Source organism: Ranitomeya imitator, chromosome 3 (assembly GCF_032444005.1).
Source record: "Ranitomeya imitator isolate aRanImi1 chromosome 3, aRanImi1.pri, whole genome shotgun sequence".
NCBI classification, from domain to species: Eukaryota; Metazoa; Chordata; class Amphibia; order Anura; family Dendrobatidae; genus Ranitomeya; species Ranitomeya imitator.
The window spans coordinates 224,416,852-224,442,545 of record NC_091284.1 but is presented as its reverse complement, the minus strand read 5'-3'; the positions used below and the strand labels follow the sequence as shown (position 1 = coordinate 224,442,545).

Genomic DNA, 25,694 nt, shown 5'->3' with positions numbered 1-25,694 from the left:
TAACTTGTATTTATATTTGTATTTGTTTGCTTCTGGAGCCTCTCAACATCCCTTTGCTTACATCTGTACTTGCATAAGAAACAATATAAGAAGACTTTAGTGTGGTTTGTACTAAAGTATAAAAATGTTCCATCGCACTAAAAATACAGCATATTCGGAACGAAAGTCTCGTGTTGAAATTAAACGCCGATTAGAAGTCATTTTTTGTGGCCATACACAGATTTAAGGGTTTATTTCCATGTTTTACCTTTTTAGTAAATCCATAAGACATGGAATATAAGCTAGGTTCACATTGCGTTAGTGGGTGTCCGCTGACGGAATCCGTTTCATAGCGGCACTAACGCTATGTAACGGATCCGTTAGCGCACCCATTGGCCGCAATTATGTAGCGCATCGCATTATTGGCATGCGTTAGTGATGTGCCGTTATTTTGTGACGGACCTCGGACGCTGCTTGCAGAGTTTTTGGGCCCGTTCCCGCTAGCGCACATAGAGCATCTGCACTAGCGCGATCGCACAACGCTATCCCTTTTCGGCAATTGCGTTAACGCAGTCCATTAGCGTATCTTCTAAACGGACTGCACTAACGCAATGTGAACCTAGCCTAAGAGAAGAGGGCACACTGTTCACCTCTGTCAGAGGTGAGGGGTCTGCACAAGTGAGCACCTTTCGTTATTCATTTCTACAGTTCTGATCACACTCCGAGCTTTCGGTTTCCTACTATAGGAAACAAGGCGGGATTTTTTGTTAAACAGTTTTGCTAGGGGAGGACCATAGTAATCTCTCATTAATAATTTTATAACCAAAATCTGTTTTTAGTAACTCCACATTACTATACACCTATCTGCGCCGCTCTTGTGATTATTAGAAGAGCTTAGATATGTATTGGTGTCCCCCATCTTGTCTTTCTATGTGATTTGCATTCACACAATGCCACAGTAAGAGGAATAAAGCATCCCCACTGTCTTCTGCATGTGCACAGACTGTTCGCATGCTTACACATTCCATTATGGAATGCTTTTAAAATTAGTAAATTGACACAAGTGACCTCCATACTGCTCCACCCAGATCTGGTTATATTTGGATCAAATAGACATTTCTCCTTAAATATATTCTGGATCACATCACCACTTATCAAATGCAAGGACATGTTTTTTTACATACTACTTCTGTATAAAAAAAAAAAAAAAATTTCCAGAGATTTTGGTTTATCTTTCCCCATCATTGAGACGTTATTATTGACACTTTGTTTTAGCAATGACAGGTACATCATAGCATGAGTGATTCAGAGTCATAGATTGCTAAATGTAAGGCCCTGATTCTGTTTGAACTGGCATTTCATATACCAGTCTTAAAGGGAATCTGTCACCAGGTTTTTGCTATGTAATCCGAGAGCACCATGATGTAGGGGAAGAGAGCCTGATTACAATGATGTGGCACTTACTGTGTTTTACTGGTTCTGTTACAAGACAACTGGCCTTGTGCCTGGTAGCCCAACCACAACCCCTTCACTGATTAGCAGCTTTCTGTCATCATACAATGTATATAAGTGTGATGGACCGTGCTATCGCTTTCGGCCCCTGATGGCACCAATTGTGTTGTGCAAAGTGTTGTGTGATTTGTGTCTGAGTCTTTTGCAAGTATTGCATAATGTGAATTGTTTATTGTGCAAAGATAGCAAGGATAAACATATAAGGAAACATGCACAAGACACCAAATAAAATATAAAACATAATATTTATTGGGTATAATATATATATATATATATATATATATATATATATATATATATATACATATATATATATATATATATATATATATATATATATATATACACACTGTATATGTGTATATATATATATATATATATATATATATATATATATATATAAATATATATAGCTAGATATATCAAGTAATTAAAAAGTAAATTAATTAATAACAGGGTCTGTACCACAGGACTGGCGTTTAGCACATGTGGTGCTAATAATCAAAAAGGGGTTAAAAACTGAACTCGGAAATTATAGGCCAGTAAGCTTAACCTCTACTGTGGGTAAAATCCTGGAGGGCATTCTAAGGGATGCTATACTGGAGTATCTGAAGAGGAATAACCTCATGACCCAATACCAACATGGGTTTACTAGAGACTGTTCCTGTGAGACTAATCTGATCAGTTTCTATGAAGAGGTAAGTTCTGGACTGGACCAAGGGAACCCAGTGGACGTAGTGTATATGGACTTTTCAAAAGCTTTTGATACGGTGCCACACAAAAGGTTGATACATAAAATGAGAATAATGGGGATAGGGGAAAATATGTGCAAGTGGGTTGAGAGCTGGCTCAGGGATAGGAAACAAAGGATGGTTATTAATGGAGCACACTCGGACTTGGTAGTGGTTAGCAGTGGGGTACCACAGGGGTCAGTATTGGGCCCTCTTCTTTTTAACATATTTATTAATGACCTTGTAGGGGGCATACAGAGTAGAATTTCAATATTTGCAGATGACACTAAACTCTGCAGGGTAATCAATACAGAGGAGGACAATTTTATATTACAGGATGATTTATGTAAACTAGAAGCTTGGGCTGATAAATGGCAAATGAGCTTTAATGGGGATAAATGTAAGGTCATGCACTTGGGTAGAAGTAATAAGATGTATAACTATGTGCTTAATTGTAAAACACTGGGCAAAACTGTCACTGAAAAAAACCTGGGTGTATGGGTGGATGACCATCTCACATTTAGTGGCCAGTGTCAGGCAGCTGCTACAAAGGCAAATAAAATAATGGGATGCATTAAAAGAGGCATAGATGCTCATGAGGAGAACATAATTTTACCTTTGTACAAGTCACTAGTGCAACCATACTTCGAATACAGTTCTGGTCTCCGATGTATAAGAAAAACATAGCTGAACTAGAACGGGTGCAGAGAAGAGCGACCAAGGTTATTAGAGGACTGGGGGGTCTGCAATACCAAGATAGGTTATTACACTTAGGGCTATTTAGTTTGGAAAAACGAAGGCTAAGGGGTGATCTTATTTTAATGTACTGTATAAATATATGAGGGGACAGTACAAAGACCTTTCTGATAATCTTTTTAATCATAGACCTGAAACCGGGACAAGGGGGCATCCTCTACGTCTGGAGGAAAGAAGGTTTAAGCATAATAACAGACGCAGATTCTTTACTGTAAGAGCAGTGAGACTATGGAACTCTCTGCCATATGATGTTGTAATGAGTGATTCGTTACTAAAATTTAAGAGGGGACTGGATACATTTCTGGAAAAGTATAATGTTACAGGGTATATACACTAGATTTCTTGATAGGGCGTTGATCCAGGGAACTAGTCTGATTGCCGTATGTGGAGTAGGGAAGGAATTTTTTTCCCCAATGTGGAGCTTACTCTTTGCCCCATGTTTTTTTTTTGCCTTCCTCTGGATCAACATGTTAGGGCATGTTAGGTTAGGCTATGGGTTGAACTAGATGGACTTATAGTCTTCCTTCAACCTTAATAACTGTGTTACTATGTTACCATGTTACTATGTAAAATGAAATGCAATGGTGGAGACAGAGAATGGTCAGAAAACAGAGGCATGACAGCTGCACACTGATGAGACAAACGGTGACAAAATGATGCACAGGTACATAGAAGGGGATCTGAAGGAAATGAGTACATAAAGTGTCAGAAAAAATACCCAATCATAAGCTGGTAAGTAATTAATCAAAATACCAGGAGGAACCAACACATAAACATTATGAGATGATAGCTTAGACTAAATAAAGACTGTGCACAGCATGATTTACCTGGGAGCTGTGGTGCCACTACCCCAACGCACATTTCGGCTATAGTGCCTTCTTCTGGGGGAGTGCAGTTGTGGTGCCTCTGTTTTCTCACATTTTTCTGTCTCCACCATGCATTTCATTTAAATTGTTAGTTTAGTGTTATAAGATGGGTAACGTATAGTGTAGAAAGTTGGCCATAGGGCAAGTTGAAAGTTAACCGTTGGGACTAGCCCACAGTGGGAGGGTCTGTGTTGGAAGACAGTGAAGAACTTCCTGTTTCTTAGCCAGATAGGGTTTGGAGTGCAAAGTAGCAGTGCTGCAACAAAAAGGGCGGCCGAGTGAGAGAAGACAAAAGCGACAGATAGCGTAACAGAGTGGGCTTCCGGAGACGGGTCCTTGGAGAGAAGTCTAGCTCTGATGCTTATAACGCCTTTACAGGATTGAGAGACTGAGAGTAGTGAAGGGTCCCAAGTAACAAGTAAAGGAGACTTGTGAATCAGGACTGTAGCGTTAAAGCTGGGTCGTGGTGAAGTCGGGAGAAACTGTGCCTTGAAAGCCCTGGAGTATACTACAGAGTACAGATACTGTGTAGAATAATGCTTCATACTGTAAAGGAAACTTCCATAAGGCTTTGTGCTCACTATCCCTTGTATATAACCCTTACCAAGTGACCGTTCAGTAAAGAGTTTATTATGAAATGGTGGTCGCCCTCATTAAACTGTGAAACATCTGGTCCTGGCAAACCCACACCACTGGCTACATGCCGCCTGCGCTGTCATAAGGCCCTCACATTAAAACTCCTCACACCCAGACAGGACCTACACTTTTATGTTATGTGCTGGGGCACTGAAGACGAATGCTTCGTGCACAGCTAACACCCCTCGCCACATTATATGTACTCAGAAAGCTGCAAATTAATGGTTTGGGCGGAATTGCAACATTCTTGAGCACTACTAAAGATGCAAAAGTGAAAACTGTGATTCGATCACAACTGCTGCACCCACCACAAGGACAACTGAGTCTTGAGTAAATCACGGTACTAATTTATAGCTGCTCAGGTTTAAAGGGAATCTGTCACCAGGTTTTTGAGAGTAGTATAATGTAGAAACATCAACCTTGATTCCAATAATTTATTACCGTATATACTTGTGTATAAGTCGACTCGAGTATAAGCAGAGGCACCTAATTTGGCTACGAAAAACTGGGAAAATGTTTTGACTCGAGTATAAGCCGGGTATGCCTTATCCCCTCAACCCTATCCTTGTATGATAACGCTTCCCATTCCTTTCCTTGTATTCATGGCTCCTTATCCCTGTCCTGGTATACATGGCTCCTCATCCCTATCCTTGAATGCATGGCCCCCCATGAGAAAAGCATAAAAAAAAACTCCCACTTACCTTCCCTGCGCACCCTCGCAGCATCCTATTCCAGCTTCCCGTAGCTCCTGCATCGGAGCGATCACGTGTCTCCGCTCATTAAGGTAATGAATATTTACTATTCTCCACTCACCGGGGACATGTGATCGCTTAGCCGCAGGAGATGCTGGAAGCCGGAACAGGATGCTGCGATGGCGCGCAGGGAAAGTAAGTAGGAGGGGTTTTTTGCGTCTGTAACTGTGCGCGCTGTAAGAGAAATGAATATTCATTGCCAGTGCAGTGAATATTAATTTCTCTTTAGCAGCGGGCACAGTTGCAGCCGCTGGCTCCTGCCTGCTGTGACCCGCCTGTCCACCACTCCCCCTCCGGCTTCTGGGAAATGACTCGTGTATAAGATGAGGGGGGCCTTTTAGCCCAAAAAATGTGCTGAACAACTCGGCTTATACACGAGTATATACGGTGCTTACTGGACTGCTTGCTGTTGGTTTGACAAAATAACTTATCAGCAGGGAATTATCACTAGAGGACTAATAAACATGCTGCCAGGTAGTCTTCCATATTCATGAATTCCGTATAACCCCACCACCAATTGGCATTTTTCTGCCTATGCACAGTAGTAGTAAATCTGCTGATCAGTGGCATGGGCGTTGTAACACAGAGCTCTGCATTTAGAGAACTGGTAGATCTGCACCAGATACAACTGTGATTTTGTGGGCAGCACCGTGGCTCAGTGGTTAGCACTGAGGTTTTGGGTTCAAATCCCACCAAGGACATCTGCAAGGAGTTTGTATTTTCTCCCTGTGTTTGTGTGGGTCTCCTCCGGGTTCTCCGGTTTCCTCCCACATTCCAAAGACATGCTAATAGGGAATGTAGATTGTGAGCCTCAATGGGGACAGTGTCAATAATGTATGTAAAGCGCTGTGGAATTAATGGCGCTGTATAAGTGAGTAAAATAAGTAGAATAAATAATTAAAAACTGCAGTAAGCAGCCCAGTGAGTGACAAATCACTGGAATTTGTCCCTCTGCACCTACATTATTCTGCTTTCAGATGGGCAGGAAAATCTTGGTGATAGATTCCCTTTAAAGCTTATTTATCTGTGGAATAAGGCTAAAAAGTGAGACTGGATACTTTCTTTTTATTACATGTGATGCATTCCACAAGCTACTTTCCCCTTAAATACTGATAATTGTAAAGGCGTTTTTACTTTTAAAAAAGCAGAAACTAATTGGCTGGAACATGTTATTCCTGGCAGCTGGGCGCTTGAGTAGGAAACACTGCTTTACCGTAGTGTCATCCAAGAACACGTGGTTCTGGCTGGAAGGTAGCATAGTGGTCAGGCTAGACATGAGTCGTCTTAGAATAAAGTTGCATGCCAAAGCCTTATTGAAATGCAGATGTCTGTGCTACGGATAGTTATTTTTTACTTCATAATATTTTTATTGTCTTCTTTTTAAAGGTGGCGTTCTAAAGCATTATGCCTCATTCTGCTGTAAAGGATTTTCCTCGACAATAGCCCTTTCGGTCTGTATTGCTTATTAATATAAATTCTCAGTAATGTCAACCTCAGGCGGAAAGAAGGAACAATGGAATGGCTTAGAAGCGCTGGGAATGAGCCGAAAGGAACTTGCTCTAGCAGAGGCATTGCAAATGGAGTATGACGCACTTTCCAGACTCAGACGAGATAGCAGACAGTCTAACGAGAGTCCCCTCATCTCGTGGGAAGATGTGTCACACTCCTCTTCATCGGTACCTTCACCTCAAAGAAACAAACCTCCACCCTCTGGAGACTACCTGTATATATATGGTGACACATACCAAGGGAATGGCCAAAATGACGGAAGGAGGTCCCCTAAAAACATGTCCTCTCCGGTACCCTCCCATTCTGAGGTTATGAAGTATTTCAAAGAGGTCTCCTCCTCGACTGACAAGATATCTCCATCTCGGGATGTAAATGTATACACTGAAGATACGGGAGGGAAACTGCTTGGTCGTAGGATTTCTGAAGAGGAAGATCCAAACTTATTAAGTAGGGGAGAGGAATGCTTGGACTTAGACTATGAAGACATTAATGACACACTTACCCGCCTCAATTTGGCACCGGCGTATGATTCTGAGCTTTTGCGCCAAGCTGAAGGGCATTGGAAAGATGTAAGTTCAAGAAAGGGAGTGACTGGGAAACCAGTAGCACGAAGCAACACATTGCCACCTCAGCTACCACCACGCACATATGGGCAGAAACAGTACCGGAATACTAGAGCGTCCATGGGACCGGTGAGTTTTGGGTCCAATAGTGTTAGATTTCTCATTGCATTGTATATTAACATGATAATATTTCGATCTATGAAAGCGGAGCAACGCCTTGGCAATGAAATTAACTGTAGACACTAACCGTGCAGGGTGGCCAAACTTTTGCTCCGGCCCATTTTCCTTTTTGTAATTTGAATATATATATATATATATATATATATATATATATATTTATTATTATTATTATTATTATTATTATTATTATTATTTTATTTTTTTTTGTTTGCCTAAAACACAAAGGAAATATGTCATCTTTAACTTTAGGCCTTTTAGAGGTCATTTAGTTTTCAACTTGGTTCCATCCTGTGAAAATCTTGCCATTGAGGTACATAAATGGAATGATATGAATATTAGCAATTTATTTTTATTTCTCCACAATCCTAGCAAGGTTACACTTAAAGGCAATCTGTCAGTAGGATCAGCCCTCCAAAGGTGTCTGTATGAGCGTGTAGGTGATAGAAATCTGAATAACATGTTACCTTGATATCTGTGATCCGATGTGCTATTCCAGAAAACTCCACAATTCTCTTAATATGTTTATAAGCTGTAAAAATCGATCGGCCGAACTTAGAGAATCTGCCTCCAGAGCGTATTTAAAATGAAAGGGGGCGTTACCAATATGAGACATGTAGATCAGGAGGACAGACTGTCAGTCATTACATGTCTCACACCGGTAACGCCTCCTTTTATTTAAAATTCTCTCTGGAGGCAGATTCTGATACAGTGCTCAGCCCATAGATCTTAACAGCTCATTTACGTATTAAGAAAAATGTGGATTTCTATGGAATAAGACATCAGATCGCAGATATAATGGGATCATTTTATTCAACTTTCTATGACCTGTTGGTATAGACGGCTTAGGAGGATTGATTCTACTGATAAATGCCCTTTAAGCTGCTATTATAGAGCATATTGTCACAGATCCGGTGACATTTCCGTTAAACTGTAGGAGTGATACCTGCACAGAAGTGCTCTCTGGGTGAGAGAGAGGCCAGCGGGAGCGAGAGCGGAAAGCCGGGTGGATGGAGGGGAAGGAAAGGGATATACACAGTGTAACTAGCACCGAGAGCCCCTGTTTCCTGCCAGATTAGTAAATGAACAGTCTATTAAATAATTTCAGTCATGAATTCTAGTTACTGAAGGGGATTTAGCTGGTGGAGGTTCTGCTACTTTCTATGCTGCCCGCGTTGTCTCCTTGCCCTGCTGCCTATCAGTGGTATTTATGGTCAATGATGTACAGTCCCCAATGAGGAAGCGCAGGAGCTAGAAGTATATACTTGTCAGGATAGTTGCATGGACGGAAGAGGAAGACCTGGAATGTCTTATTAATGTCACTGCTTCTTGCACAGGACACGATGCAGACCTACCCCCAGCACCACGGCTGCGAACTGTTTGAGATGTCAGAGCAAAGGGATGAGGAGACGGCAGCGTTCTGTCACATGCTGGATGTGTGAGTAACCTTTATTAATGACTGAAGTCGCATCAATAGAGCGTGACGTCCATGACAGGCTTCCGAATGTATACCGTAATGAATGGGGCATTCCACAACCAGTATTCTGTTTATATTGAATGAATTAGTTCATGTCATTTGTCTTTTTCCTAAACCTATCTTTATGAAAAAAGAGATGTACCACAAGTTGTGATCTGAGGTGTGCTGGCACTGAGATGCCAACTGGGTGCTCACAGGAGAGGCTGTTGTAGATGCCAACTGGGTGCTCACAGGAGAGGCTGTTGTAGATGCCAACTGGGTGCTCACAGGAGAGGCTGTTGTAGATGCCAACTGGGTGCTCACAGGAGAGGCTGTTGTGCTGTCCAAAGAGACAAAGCGGTAAGCAGAGGACCACAGTCACTTCATTTTAGGTAATAATTAGGGTCTCTCCAGAAGCAGACCACCTACACATGGAGCGAATGCTGCCATATTGGTTGTCACATTTCAATTAGCTTCAAAGCAACTGACCATAACAGACTTTTTTCTTAGCCAGCTTGTAAAGATGCCCATATACATTACACCAGAGTTGATAAAAATAAAGGATTTTAATCATGACGAAAGTTCGTTAGAGGAAGTTTAACAAGCACAGTCCTTATAGCCACTTGCCTTTGTCAGCCTGATCCTTCTTATCCCCTTAACATTCTCATGTTACACTGATTGACTGCAGGGGCTGCATTCGCCGAACCTTCAATCATTGGTTTAGTGCTATCTAGTGTCTACCTTAAAGGCCTTAACTGACCATGTGGCCAAAAGTCTCAGTGCAGTGTTCCACTCACTGGTTTTGCATGTCCCTCACTGGTTATTGACAGTGATGGCTTGCCTGAGCTTTCTTAGCAGACAGTGGCCCCTCCAGATCTATGACCACTGGGGGAGGCGAGAATATGCAAAACTAGTGGGAATAATTGTAGACTGAGCCTCCTGGCCACACCAAGGGTGCACCAAGGACGCTAATTAGTTTATTTCAATTGACTACAGTTCTGGTGCAATTTTAATATGGGCTACATCACCTACAATGCTATGTTTAGTTTATGCTATCAGTTTGGGCTCACAAATTCCCTTTAACAAGATTATTTGAAGTATAACTGCAGCGTCTGTGGTCACTCTCGTCGTAGCAACTGAATAGAGAGATGAGAAGAATACAGAATAGCCAAAGGGTGCCAAAGCCTGCCACTTTCAGCTGGACAGGCCCACTATTTCATGTGCGTTGGATTGTCTGAGTCTCTTATAAAGGCAGATAAAAAGGTAAAGAAAGATCAGGTATGTTTGATTTTCAGAGCCGCAGTCTTTTGTTCTAAAACTGAAACTAGAGGCATATAAATAGTTTTGGGGGGAGAAATCCTGCTGACAGATTCCCTTTAAGGTACCTGTACAAAAGAGATGGATGTCAGCTGAATGCTTGATTGGCCAAGAGCTGCTTCTTCTCAGACACAAATGCTTGGCCAAACGTTCATGTTTTCACATTATGAAAGGAAAAAAAGCTGCTGCTAAACACCTCTGGCAGTGGCTTTTTTCCCTTACAACAAAAGATTCAGGGAAATAAAACTGCCTGATCCTTCTATCCCCCTGAAATCATCTGTCGGAGGAGACATCAGATGATCAGTGAGTTTGGACAACTATAATGTGTATGGAAGACTTTAGAAAAGTATGTACAGTAGATTGTAAAAAAAATAATGAGGAAATGGTTAAATAAGTTTGCACTTAAAGTAGAATTTCCACCAAAGCATATGCCATCGGATGTTGTTAGATAATAGTATTACCAGTTGGTCCCTGATTATTGGAGGCCACGATTTAAAGAGGTTGTCCACTACTTTAGCACTGATGACCTATCCTTAGAGTAGGTCATCATTGTCTGATCGATAAGGATCCGACACCAGGCTCCCCTGCCGATCAGGTGTTATCAGTGTCGCCAGCCGGAAGTGCTCACTCGCGGAGCTGCTCCGTCTTCTGGTTGTGGCCGAGGTAGGAGAACTACACAACCGAAGGAGAAGGGAGTGTAGTGCCCGGCGGCAGCCACTATCAGAAGATAGAGCAGTTCCGCAAGTGAGCACTTCTGGACGGCGGCTGACACCAATGACAGTTGATCGGCAGAGGTGCCAGGTGTCGGACCCCTACTGATCAGACATTAATGATCTATCCTAAGGAGTGGACAACCTCTTGAATTTGATCTGCACTGGGACGCCCAGAAATAGTTCTTATTTTAATATCAGAAGGCGGAATGTTAAGATACAGCCATTCTGACAGATTTTCAAAGTAAGTACACCATCCTCATCAGGTTCATGTCAGTTTAATAATGTAGTAGTAATGTAGTTTGCATTGTATGTAATGACCGATCCTCTTGCACAAGGTTTTAATCTTCTCTTGAGCTATGTTGAGTTTAATAACCTATATCTCCGCTTTCTCTTTTCCCCTTTAGCCTACGCTCTGGTCAGACTATGGCAGATCAGATAGATACAGGTATTGTGTGGAGTCCTGTCAACCTCAGTCCTGAGCACCTGGGTCCTGGAGTGAGCGTGAAAATCACTGTGATCATTGATAACGTGAGAGATCCCCTGACTTTCACCTGTGATTGTGAGTTGGTCTTTACTCATTTGTCCAAAAAGCGTAATAGAATAATTGCAGAGCCATGATTGGCAAAACATTCAATTCTGTCAATCGAGATGTTTTATTTACTTTTTCGCTCTATAAAGGATCATTTGTACTGTTATGCTGATTTTCTCCTAATCTGTCTGTTCAGAGCTCCAAATCCCCCAGTTACCTTTGCACAGCCATATAGTTAATTGATAAAATCCTGCCTATCTGCAGCTGCCAATAACTAACTAAAGACAGATGGATGCAGCTTCCATCGCTCTCAATGATAAGTCCTTCTACTGTAAACGCCTAAAGGTATCTAGCGGTGGCTGCGGGATTTTTCTGATTTTTAGAGAACGTGTCCATCTTTTTTACCATCCTAAGGAGTTAATTGCCACAGGATTTTGAACCTATTTATCAAAATATCTTTGGGGCCTTTCAGGTCCCTCGCTTTGTTGTGTTGATGGGTAGTACTTGAATTTCATTGTCAGTTAAAGGGGCTGTCCGGGCTAAACAAGTGATCACCTATCTGAAAGATAGGTGATAACTTATTGATCGGTGGGTGTCCACACTGATCGGCAGAACGGGAACTTTCATCCCAGCAGTGCTCATGTGAATCATACGCTAGGATTTTCTCCCAATCCCATAGGGAACGAATGGAGCAGCGATCGGGCATATGACCTGCTACCCCATCTTGCATTAAGGTTAAAAGTCCCTTGATCTGCGGATCAATACAGGTACTAGCGATGGGACACGGACCGGTCAGCAAGTTATCATCTATCCCAGTGTTTCCCAAACTCCAGTCCTCACGGACCCCACAGGTCATGTTTTCAGAATTGCTTTAGTATTGCGCAAGTAGTGGAAGGATCATCAAGGCATCAGGAATAGTCTCACGTGTGCAACACTATGGAAATCCTGAAAACATGACCCGTGGGGTCCGTGAGGACTGGAGTTTGGGAAATACTGATCTATCCTGTGAATAGGACAGCTCCTTTAATGGCTTTCAACCCCTTTAATGGTATTCTTCTCATGAATACTTGAAGACAAAATGTATTAAACTGTTGGAACATAAAACCAATGTGTTCTGTTCCCAGTGGGTGCTGTGACATTGGCTGCAGGGATGACATGACACCACAATCTGCAGAAGCTGACCAGTTGCAACCTTTACTATTTCGGAATGTCCGCTCTGATGGAGTAATGGCGAGTTGGAGCCAATCGGCGTCTGCTAATTGGCTGCAGTGGTCATGTCACATCACACACCAGGAACAGCAGTGCTGACCTAGCTGGAATGGCGCCCCTGCAGGAGAGGAGTATTCATTGCTTTTACTTTCTATGGGGCACTGCATTTATTAAGCAAGGGTTGTCTTAGGAGAAAGCCACTGTCAGTGTTGATTGTCTGTCAGAACTTGAATGAATCCAATTATTATTATTATTTATTATTATTATAAATATGCCTATATATACAGGGGTTGGACAAAATAATGGAAACATCAACAAAAGTTAGTTTAATATGGTGTAGGTCCACCTTTTGCGGCGATTACAGCCTCAATTCTCCGCGGTATGGATTCATACAAGGTGTGAATTGTTTCCAAAGGAATTTTAGCCCATTCTGCAGTTAAAACACCCTCCAGTTCTTTGAGCGGCGATGGCGGTGGAAATCGACGTCTAACTTGAATCTCTAAAATCGACCATAAATGCTCAATAATGTTGAAGTCTGGGGATTGTGGGGGCCAGATGAGATGCTCAACTTCATTAGAATGTTCCTCATGCCATGCTTTAACGATTCTAGCTGTATGAATTGGTGCATTATCATCCTGAAAGATGGCGTTCCCCTCCGGGAACAGTGCTTGAACCATTTGGTCGCCCAAAATGCCTAAATAATCTCGGCTGTTAATTCTTCCATGAAGGGATATCATTGGCCCGGCGGATCTCCACGAAATAGCACCCCAGATCATCACAGAACCTCCGCCTGTTTTACGGTTGGGAGAAGGCAGTCTGGATGGAATGCTTCTTTCGGCTGTCTCCAAACGTACACTCGACCAGAGGTTGGAAATAGGGTAAACGATGATTCGTCACATTCATCACATGTTTCCACTGCTCGAGGGACCAATTCTGGAGGTTTCTACACCACTCAGCAGCAGATTTCTAATTGCAGCTCTTCCGTGGAATCCAGATTTGTGCAGCTCCCAACAAGTTTTCGTGGAAACTGGGTTCTGTAGGTGTTCATTGAGCTCAGCAGTGATTTTCGGAGCCGTGGTCTTGCGATCCTCTCTCACAATTTGCTTTAGAGTCCGACGGTCTCTCTCAGTCAACTTTGACTTTCAGTCGGACCTGTGCTTTGCTGCGGACGTTTTTCCTTCTCCTTCAAACGCAGTCATTACTTTGGAGACAGTACCTCTTGACACGCCAAGCATTCGGGCACTTTCTGTTACACTAGCGCCTGCCATACGAGCACCAACAATTTGGCCTCTTTGAAAATCCGAGAGGTCTGCCATTGGTATCAGGTTCTCATCAATGTTCTTACAATTCTGCAAAACAAACAGTGAATTTACATAGACATATCACATAGCACAAATAATCAACTACAAAACATTACCATATGTCACGGTTTGCATGTTTATCACATGTTCGAAGATTATGATGCCAAAACGTTAGGGGTTTCCATTATTTTGTCCAACCCCTGCATATGCCACTTGCCTGATATGCTTGTAGATTGTGAGCCCTCGCGGGCAGGGTCCTCTCTCCTCCTGCACCAGTTGTGACCTGTATTGTTTAAGATTACGATTATGATATGATTAAGATTATGTATACCCCTCCTCACATTTAAAGCGCCATGGAATAAATGGTGCTATAATAATTAATAATAATAATATTCTCTTTATATGGGCTGGTCAATAATTATTGCTGCACAGAGAAAAGTTAAAAGGGGTTACATCAGAGTTACTACTCTTCAGTCTCAGAATTGATGTGAATCCCAAAGTTCCAATACTGAGATGCCATCCCTCTATTATTTGGGAATACTCCTTTCATGAAACATTTTCTTCTCACAGGTTCCTCTACTGTAGATCTCCTCATTTACCAGACTCTCTGCTACACCGCTGATGACCTGGAGGAGCACGGTGTATCTGACTTTGTGCTCAAACTCTGTGGTCTGGAGGAGTTCCTGCAGAAGTAAGTCAATAATGCTGGGGTGCAGAATCTGTATATAATTCTACAGTATATGATTTTTTAAGCTTGTTCTTGCAAACGTAAAGGGTAATGTGGGTTCCCTCATTTAATAGACTTAAAGGAGAGTTCCAATCTTCTGTCTTCAGAAGGAGGTTGCGCTCCTGAAAATTGACAATTCGGCAGAGTGCCATGCCATACTGCTGATCCCAACTGTTCTTTTTTCCATGCTGTTAGCACAGGCAGCTTTGCTTTTGCAGTATGGGAGAAGCGCAGGGGGGCTGAGACCCGGTACGCTTGAGTGGTGCTTGCAGGTTTTGAAGGGAATCTGCCACCAGCTTTTAGCTACCTCATGTGATCAGGATCAACATAATGTAGAAAAAGAGACCCTGATTCCAGCATTGTGTCACTTAATTTACTGGGTGACACAATCGGAGCTTTTAGATGCATTAGGGCTCAGAAACCCTGATTACACCATAGCTTTCTGTGTAAAATGTCTATTGACAGTGAGCTGCTTATCAGAGGAGGGGGTGTGGGCTGACCACTTCTCATGTGAGCACCAGTCCTGGCACTGATAATGTCCTGGTGATAAAACCTTTATTATATGGAACCAGCACACACCCTATTAAGGGACACCTCCCTGAAATCTGTGTCTCCGCCTGTACATTATGCTGTCCTCAGATTACAGAGCAAAAACCTGCTGACTGACAGATCCCCTTTAAAGCATAGAGTCTGCAAGTGCCAATTGCTCCTTACCTAGTTGACTGGCCACTCTGAGGTTGCAGGGAGGCTAGTAATCTATTCCACGAGCTGTAAACTATAGCATTAAAAATCCTTTTCTTTCATTTTAAACCATTTTCCAAACTTGATTCAATCCCTTGGAAGACCATTACTTCAGAGAAGAGTAAAGGTCATAAAGCAACTGTGTGTGTAGAAGATTGGTAGATTTGGTACGTATTGGTCTATATTTGAACCTATTTCGGATTTTGAATATGTGTGAAAATGACACCACCCTTATATTGTCATGGCTGGTCGTCTCAGGATGCAGAAGGTGCTGCGATTAAGGGAACTGTTGCTGGTACCCTGCCCAGTTTCTGCACTAGATAAACTTCCACTGTAGATCGTACTGAGATATAGGTTTATTCTATCACATATTCAGCTTCCTGTCTGGCATCATTGAATTTTTATTAAACTCTTAAAAAAGCATCTTCATTCTGTACTTACTGTCTCACTAATTATGGGAGATATTAGTGTCGCCCTATGCACCATATTAGAATACATCCTAAGTTGGCAGTTGTTCCACCCCTTAGTACTTGTTTAATTGCACACAAGTATATGTGGCTTTCAGAAATGGTGATTATTATGTTCACTATATTCATTGATTGACCAGAGTATATAGCTGCTAGGAAGACTTGTCTTGCTCTAAATTAGCTGTCTAGATTTAAATGAGCCCTTTGTAATTCCTAATCTACCCTGTGGGGGAGCTGTGGGGAGATGGAACACTTACTGCCAGGTTTCCACCTAGACCACAACAGCTCACTGTGAGTCCACTGACAGGATATTATTGTCAAATCATAGAACCAATTTAGCTGAATTTTATACAAGTCTGACAATTAAAAGTTTTGATTAAAAAAAATCACTCAAAAAGGAAAAAATCAAGTAATCACTTTTCCAATTAATTTTCTTTCTGGGAATGTGGTATTTAAAGTGTGTGCTGAATTGGCATTATTATAGCCATGTGTTTGTCATTGCTCTAACAGTGATGCTGTCCTACCAAGCGTAAAGTCTGTTTAGATAAAAGATACCAGGAACTGCCTCCATAAATGAGTAGCTCGGATTCCTCCTTTTCTGTTATTTTTCTTTCCTGTTTAGATAATTAGATGTGCATAGTTCAAATAAAAGATAGAAGAAGTATCTGGTCTTCAATATTGATCCTGAAATCTAATAATACAGGAGAAGTTCAGGGAACACACGTATGACCCTGTTCTCCTAGCAGGGCTGTACTGAGATTCACTTTAAGGCTACTTTCACACTAGCGTCGGAATCTCCCCGTCGCAATGCGTCGGGGAGAGATTCCGATGCTAGCGTTTGCTGCACTGCACAACGGAGGCAGCGGATGCATTTCTCCGGCGCATCCGCTGCCCCATTGTAAGGTGCGGGGAGGTGGGGACGGAGTTCCGGCCGCGCATGCAAAAAACGTTACATATAGCACGTGCTGTAAGAATTCTCTGTTTCCTGGAGCTACCAAACACCATGTGACCGCAAGTATATAATATGCATACTTCTGGCCACATTCCGACTAGACGTGCACAGCCTCCCTCTATTCACTTGTATTGAGCAAAGCTGGTCATGTCTAGTCGGAATGTGACCAGGAGAATGCATGTCACATAATTGCTGTCACATGATCGCCCGCTTCAGACATTGGAGAATGAGTGACTGCAGACTTTCTTGCCAAACCTGGACAACTCTTTTAAGTTCATGAAGCAGATTATTTGGGATCAGTTTTTGGTTGGGTTACCCTTCTAGCAAAAGCGAATTTGACATCTGTTGTAAAACTAACCAGCTTTGTTTAGGTTTTCTATCTTTATGATCATGAGCTCTGTTCTTTTTGTAGGATAAGTGATATTTTCTGGGTTTCACTTACAGGGAACAACCCCTAGGAAGTCATGAATACATCCAGCAATGTAGAAAGTTCGACACTGATGTCAAGCTTCAGCTGATGAAGAAAGTGACTGTGCGGGGAGATCTCGCACGAACGGTAAAGCTGATGGATTTAAACAATTTTTTTTATATAAAACGTTCTAATCCCTGTATCAGTTAACACCCATTTACAACACGCAGATTGCCCACTGAGCTTTTACATTGGAACACATTTCCAATTAAAGTGGTGGTTGCAGTGTGAGTGGGACTCGCATGTGGGGCATTTATGACATGTCTTATCGGTATGTCCTAGCCAGATGGAAACACTTTCAACTTTGTTAAACGCAAGTGTCATCGTTTTTAAGTTTGAAGGTAGACTTAAGTCCCAGAGGAAGGCAAAAACCCTATGAGGCAGACACTAATGGCTCCATATTAGGGAAAAAAAATGTCTTCCTGACTCCACAAACACCAGTGAGACTAGTTTACTGGGTGAAAGCACCATAGCAGAATCTATTACCCATAACCTGTTATATGTTTTTCAAAAAAGGCATCCAGACCCTCCTTGAATTTTATTAGTGAATCATTCATTACAACATCTTATGGCAGAGGGTTCCATAATCTCACTGCTTTTACAGTAAAGAATCCGCGTCTGTGATTATGATTAAACCTTCTTTCCTCTAGCTGTAGAGGAACTCTTGTCACAGTCACATGCCTAGACGTAAAATGATCATTAGAAAGGTGTCTGTGCTGTCCCCTCATATATTCGTACACTGTAATTAGATCTCCCTTAAGCCTTCATTTTTCTAATAACCTATCTTGGTATTGCCGTCCACCCATTCCCTAAATAACCTGTCTCTCTTCTGTGTACCAGCTCAAGTTCAGCTATGTTCTTCTTATACACCAGAGCTCAAAATGTAAAAGAGATGGTGCCATATTGTTCTGCCGGACTCTAAATGGCCATATTGGACAGAAGCAAATCACTTTGAGTGTTTGTCGCTCATGTTTTCATTTGAGCTTCCGATGTAGGCAACCTGTTCTCAATGTGAAAAGCCCATCTTCATGTGACTTGTGCTTGCGGTGCAGGGCCGAGAGAGCCTTTTTACATTTTGTTAGGTCATGCCCTAAGGTGCTCCTTTTCTTGGTGGTGGAGTTGTTTCTGCATGACTCCAATGTACAAGATCTTATATAACATCAAATGCTCCTACAACTTTGGGTACAACGACGGGTACTCTTTAAGTTTGGTTATTTGGACTATGGGTGCTTCCCCTATGCGTGTTGTGAGGGATGGGTGCTGGTGAGGCTGATGGTTCAGTGTAAGTGGTTGTTTCTGTCATTAGTGTTCCGAATTCCCAAATTTCTGTATGTCCATGATTGTTGGCACATGAGACTGTATTAATGACTTACAATTGCTCCTGTCAAAAGGTCTAGTTTACTGAATCGCTTGCTTTGGCGACCTCCAGAATTCCATGGTGGTTTATATGATGTGTTTGTAAATGAATCTCGGACACATGTGAACAGTATAACGGTTGTATTTTTTCTATCTAAGCTGCATAAATCAAATTTTAAAAAAATTAATTACGGTAATATGGGTGCACCAATCAAGCATTAATTGAGACTCTTGTATGCAATAACCATTCTCCTCCTCCAGGCCAGTGATGTCCAGAGTCCATCTACTCTTAACCTTCATATTCACCTTCAAGAGAGACCTGTCAAACAGACCATCACCAGGTATGAGGTATAAGACATTGCAGTGCCCCTTCTACAAGAACCAGATAGATGTTTTCAATCATTTTTAGGCATATACGAAATATGATTTTAGATTTATGATATTTTTCATCCTAGGCTTATAAATTGGTGGTGACTGGTGTGTAGTCTTACCGTAGGGCTCTGCTTATTGTTTCCTACGGTGTGAGAAGTTCCAGGTGTCCTTCACAGGATCTGTCTATGCAGCTAATATGTTTTTTCCTTCTCAGACAGGCTCTGTCTCTGCTCTTCGACACATTCCAAAATGAGGTGGATGAATTTGTTGCATCCGAGGTTTGTACATCTTCACTTTCTAGTAACACATCTTCATCCTTAATATTTTGTAAGATTTTTGAGATACATAGAGATAGATCATTCTGAGTCCCTAATAATTCTGTTATATGGCTAGATGTTCATTGAAGATATTTGGAATGAAAGAAATAGGGAGAGACCGGTCAGTCTAGTCTGAGGCACGTCCCAGGTGGCTTCTCCCAACCTTGCTCCCCTAGCCCTCTGAGAAGAACCAAGTAGGAGTAATCCAGCACCAAAAAAATATAATAAGTTTGCACTTAATAATTCAATAAAATATCTAAAAATAAAATATCTCTGCAATGTTAAAGGGGTTGTCCATTTTGGGGACAATTTTTTTTATTTAAATGCCTGTATTTGGGCTAGAAATTATTTTTGCAATGGGTTTTATGATAAATGTTGCACCGTTCGGCTTTACTGCCTCTTTGTTTTCCTGCACATTCAATTTTGATGTGGTCTGAGGTCATAAATCAGCTGTGATATAAAAGGGTTAATAGTTTGCCTTTAAGTGCCTTTTGCCTTTAATTGCTAGAAAATGTAAGGCTGAACCTTCTGTAGTGTATCTTAGGCCCCGTGTAGCCACTGCTGATGGGGGAGGTGAGTGTCCACACTGAGGGTGGATGGGCGAAGCAGGTAGGAAGTCCCCTTGTGGGTACTAGACCCATGAGACAGTAGCTCCTTTGTGGACATCAGCTGACCCCGTAGCAAAGGTTATACCATTTACAAAAGGGGGAAATTGATATAGAAGGGTTAATAGTTTGCCTTTAAGTGCCTTTTGCCTTTAATTGCTCGAATTACTAGAATCTGTTGATGCAGTAGTCTGATGGTCTCCCCTTCAAGGAGACTACATTTCTTATCATGTATGTCCTCAATAGTCAGCCACAACATGCTCTGGGCACGTGAGAGAATAAAGGTCAGTATGACCCTGGGTGATGGTGGGGGCTACATGAATTGCATCAAGAGTTACATTTATTGTAAATGGTATAAAATATTGCCTCTTGCTACATTACATCAGATAAAAGTGACTTGCTTACAGAATGTGTGAGGTGTCTTTTTGTCTCCAAGCGCGCTTGTAAAATGGCGGGCGTAACCTCCTGATTTGGCCTCACTGGTGATCTGTCAAGTCTGACATTGGGTCAGAACGAAAAACAGCTACGACAGCTGAGACCAGGTCAGAAAAGACAGATAAGAGTTTCAAACGCTCCAGTTAGACTGTCAAAATGTTTTCATTCATTCTGTAGCCAGCAAATAAAACTGAAACACAAAGACCATAAAAGGGAAATGCTTCAATTTTATAAATCCCAATCGTAAAATTGATTTGTAGCCCCAAATACATGTTTTTAAATAAAAAAAAAAATCCCCAATGGTGGAGAACCCTATTAACTCATACACAACATATAGGATTAATAAAAGGCTACCTAAAAATGTTGCGATGTCTGGATCACCACATCATGGACACAGTACTTATGCCAATTCTTCAGTACTGTAACTTTGGTCGTACTTTCCATGTCTTATTTTCTCACTTTTACTTTTTTTTTTACTTTATAGTCTGATTACCATTTACGAGCTGAAAGAGTGGTCCAGTCTGTGAAAGCGATCTGCAATGCTTTAGCCTCTGTGGAGACCCCAGAAATTAGCATTGCCCTCAATCAGCTTCCTCCTTGCCCATCCAGAGTCCAGATCAAAACCAGTAAGGTACATAATACTAAACCTGATGTAAAACATGTCGTTAAGGTCGGTTACGGGTGCAGGAGATGTACGTGCTAGATCTACCATATTTACTTTATCCATAGCTTTCATTTATATAAGGATTTATTTAAAGGGTTTTCCACCAAAAAAAGGTTCATTTTAATCAATAGATCTTTAAATAATAACTTCCACAATTGGATGTGTTTAAATATAATATTCCTGTGCTGAGCTAATCTTATAAATGTGCCCCTGCTGTGTACTGTGTAATGGCCATGTCTGACCGTCCAGGAACATGGACTGATGATAGCACTGCTCCTGGGCAGGGGAGCAAGCAAAAGTGTATACAGACATTATAGCATAATATATCCTATGCTTTAATGTCTGTATAATTTTTTTTGCTTCTTCCCCCCCCTTGCCCAGGAGTTGTGGTAAGATCAGACCATGTCCCTGTAAGGTCAGACACGGCCATTACACAGTACACAGCATTTTATAAGATTATCTCCGCACAGGAACATTTCATTTAAACACATTCAGTTGTGGAACTTATTATTATTTCAAGATCTATTGATTACAATGAACTTTTGTTTGGGGGAAAAGCCACTTTAAATTCAAGATCAATACAGCATTAGAGATTTTGAAATGGAGAATCTCCTGTGGTTGTAGCCAGACCATGACCTATATTATTTTACTAATTCAGGTAACAGACCATATTCAGTATAGTTCCTCAGCTAGGAACTTGCTGGCATAATTGATTACTAATTGTATCGTTATTTTTATCGTGGTTGCTTATTTAAAATATTTTTATATTTGTTCAATTTTTTTCCTTTTTGCAGGACCCCAACTTTCTGGCCAAAAAAGAGAATAGAGGTAATAAGTCTATGCTATGCTATTGTCCACTTGTAGCAGTCAAACGGGTCCAATTGTCATTCATGTGTGTAGTAGCCTAAAAAATAGGAATGTGAACAATGTTTTAAAGGGCTTGAATTGAACTGAAAAAATGTCTGCATTCTAACACATAGGGCTCTGTTCACATCTGTGTTGTGGTTTTCCCTATAAGTACCTGGTTTGTCTTCTAACTGCACCAGATGCAAAGGATCCCATCGACTTATAAGGGTCCGCTGAACTATCCATCCTGTCGCACACCACATAGCCTGTGGCACAGATGGGAACTTTATCTTACATGTTATTCATCCCATCATTCTAATAACCAGATGAGAATGAGATCTTTGTCACATCTGATAGTGTAGGTGTTCCTCTCAGAAGTTGTTCCTTGGGTTGACGTCTCTTGATCAGCTGACCCACCTTCTTCGTAGCCTACCCATGGCTTATAGGCTGCAGTGCTAGGGTTTGGGATTTATGTTCAACCAAGGGCATCACCTTTGTAGAGTTTTCATGTTCTTCTTCCTATGTTTTTCCATGGAGTACGTCTTTAACCACTAAACCATCTATGACCACCAGGGAAGCATGCCTTTACCACTGCATTACCATAGAACACCAAGGGGAAGTCAATATTAGTGTGAATTTGTTTCACATTTTTCTGTTGCCCAACCAAGGATGCAACTTTTAGTCTGAAAAATATGGAGTTATCCTTAAGGGATTCAGTCACTAGGCTTTTGCTATGTAAGAGCACTATAATGTAGATGCAGAAAACCATTTTAAGCAGACCACCCCTTCAGGAGGTGGTACTATTTTACACAACATGTTGTCCCGACCTGTATTTTAATTTAAAGTATATAATTAAAGTTCAAGGAGTGATTATTAGAGGTTATTGTTAAGCAAAACTATAATTATTATCCTGCAGTTCTCCATAATTCTATCAGAAATGATGGACAGTAATTATTTAACTTTTCCATACTAACCTCTTTGATGAAGAAATCCCTGTAACCATTTCTTTGAAACGGCATGCCTCGTATATATATATTTATCTTAAGCATCACAGACTTGTTTTACGTAAGTTAAATTTATTGCTGTGTCAGTCTTGTTTGGTGTACACTATAAAATGCTATCTGACTTTACTATTAATTTTGATGTGTTTACTCAATAAGACTCATACATAAAAAGTGACCAGCATATCATGAGAGCAATCACTATTCTAAAAGTACAAGGTGGGCCATTTATATGGATACACCTAAATAAAATGGGAATAATTGGTGATATCACCTTCCTGTTTGTGGCATATTAGTATATGGGAGGGGGGAAACTTTTCAAGATGGGTGGTGACCATGGCTGCCATTTGAAGTCGGCCATTTTGGATACAACTTTATTTTTTCCAATGGGAAGAGGGTCATGTGACACATCAAACTACTTGAGAATTTCACAAGAAAAACAATGGTGTGCTTGTTTTTAACGTTACTTTATTCTTTCATGAGTTATTTACCAGTTTATGACCACTTATAAAATGTGTTCAAAGTACTTCCCATTGTGTTGGATTGTCAATGCAACCCTCTTCTCCCACTCTTGACACACTGATAGCAACAGCGCAGAAGAAATGCTAGCACAGGCTTCCAGTATCCATTGTTTCAGATGCTGCACATCTCGTATCTTCACAGCATAGACAATTGCCTTCAGGTGACCACAAAGATAAAAGTCTAAGGGGGTCAGATCGGGAGACCTTGGTTGTCCTTCAACTGGCCCACGATGACCAATCCATTTTCCAGGTTCATGTAGGAATGCTCGGACCTGACACCCATAATGTGGTGGTGCGCTGCCCAGCGCCACCTACTCCTATTTGACTGACAGTGTCTGCACTGTGACATCAGGCAAGGGATCCATCAGTCAAGCAGGAGGAGGGTGCCTTGCAAGGAATAGAGTTGGAGTGACATAGGCTTCAGATCTAGCTAGCTCCTTCCGACTCTACCCGAGGTATTGCTGGTCTGGTCTTTAAAATACCGTTGTGACATGTGCATACATGAATAGTTTGGTCTATGAAATCCTGCTTTCAGATTCCCTTTTAAAAACAGAATAAAGACTGAATTCTCCTGGTGTAATCCCAGTGAACTTTTATGGCATTTGTATTTTGCCCAGCCATGTGAGTTTATTATCATACTACCTACAAAGTAAACAATGCTCAATAAGAAAATTATCCTGGACATCATCAAGCAATTACATGTAAAGAAAACTCCGATTAGGCATATTTCCTACAAGGATACAAAGTTATGAATCTCCAAATATGAAAAAATATAAATTTTATTAATACAAAATTTAAAAATGCCATAAGGAGTGATGGGTAAATGAACCAAATAAGTAAAATATAAAACTACTTTTTTTAGTATTATATTTTGCTCTTTTGTTTTTTTTACTTATCATTCTCATTGGAGTTTATATTTTAAAATTTTGTATTAATAAAATGTATAATTTTTTATATTTGGAAATTCATGATTGTCTTTGTAGGAAATATGCTGATTGGCTAAAATGACTAAAAAGTAATTCCCTATTATAAAGTCTATGACTGTATAATGGTCAGATCTATATGATTTGTGTGAAGTCTGACTAATGATTCGAAAAATAACCCACGGGAAGACAAAAATGGAAGAAGACCCCTCTGCAAGAAGGCTCTTTGCAGTCCAATAGCTCATCATAAATGTCATAGTCAAATTTTTTTAAATCCATAAAGACATTTCTGGAGAGGAGACATATCATCCTCACATTGAACATATGGGATTAATTATCACTGGTGAAGTGCTCTAGAGCTATCAATTCAACCTTATTGAAGTAGGACCTCCTGCCATTAACAGGTAATTACAACAAGGGATCTGCTGAGAACCAGCCACTCAATCTGGGATTCATATACTCAGAGGCAGAGAAGTACAGGGGCTTCCTCTGTTCAAAGGAATTATCTCAGACACTCTGGAGACAGTGGTCAGTGATGAATATTGGAGTTTGCATTGATCCAATATTTTTGGGTGATATAAATTTGGCGTTGTAGCAAAGGGACAAACATAACGCTTTCACTCACATCACCGTAAGGCCGGCTGAACACCTCCAACTTAATATAAAGAATATGGATGATGCTATCCATGCCATGTTTCATCTTTGACAACAATATCTTCCACCTGGGACCTCCAGGGGTGAAGATATCCTGGAAGTTGCAGATCTCATAATCTTCGCAAGACCAAGTACCTCCCACAACCAGTTTACCAAGGGGAGGTATGTGGGCGTAACCTTGATTTAATAAAAATCAGAGTTTGGGTTTTGTCATTTGTCAGTTCTGGAAGGCATAGCTTACTGTGGTTCTGTCCATTGCTCTACGGAGTCTTCCCTCCACTAAGCTCTGAGCCATTTTTGTAGCACAGTTTTAACACTTTTCTTTTATGTGATTGTATATTCTGTACTGTTCTGTTCCTATATTCTAACCTCTCTGTGTATTTTATCATGTGTTGGAATCGGAAGTGTATATACCATGCACTCACTGTGCGTTCCCCAATAACTGGCCTATTAGGGAAAACAGACGTTGCCTCGTCCATCACTTGTCAGTCAATTGTGTAATTGTCCTGCCGATTAGAGGCAGCAATAAAGTACAATTCTACTTGCTTTGGAAGTAGTAGTGGGTCCTCTTACCTTTTGGACTCCTGTCCCCCTTACCTTTTGCACCAATGATATGTCCGCCCCTGCAATAACCACTG

The 25,694-nt window shown here is 41.2% G+C and overlaps 1 protein-coding gene across 1 annotated transcript in view; it reads left to right on the top strand.

The window, feature by feature from the left end:
- Positions 1-25,694, top strand: part of PIK3C2B (phosphatidylinositol-4-phosphate 3-kinase catalytic subunit type 2 beta) — a 153,264-nt gene that overhangs the window by 44,001 nt on the left and 83,569 nt on the right. The window contains exons 2-10 of the mRNA XM_069756193.1: positions 6,619-7,433; positions 8,819-8,919; positions 11,372-11,526; positions 14,577-14,697; positions 17,338-17,449; positions 18,980-19,059; positions 19,305-19,368; positions 20,932-21,078; positions 21,906-21,939. Coding sequence (XP_069612294.1) covers positions 6,717-7,433; positions 8,819-8,919; positions 11,372-11,526; positions 14,577-14,697; positions 17,338-17,449; positions 18,980-19,059; positions 19,305-19,368; positions 20,932-21,078; positions 21,906-21,939 — 1,531 coding nt within the window. The 5' untranslated portion in view covers positions 6,619-6,716. The remainder of the gene's footprint in view (positions 1-6,618; positions 7,434-8,818; positions 8,920-11,371; positions 11,527-14,576; positions 14,698-17,337; positions 17,450-18,979; positions 19,060-19,304; positions 19,369-20,931; positions 21,079-21,905; positions 21,940-25,694) is intronic.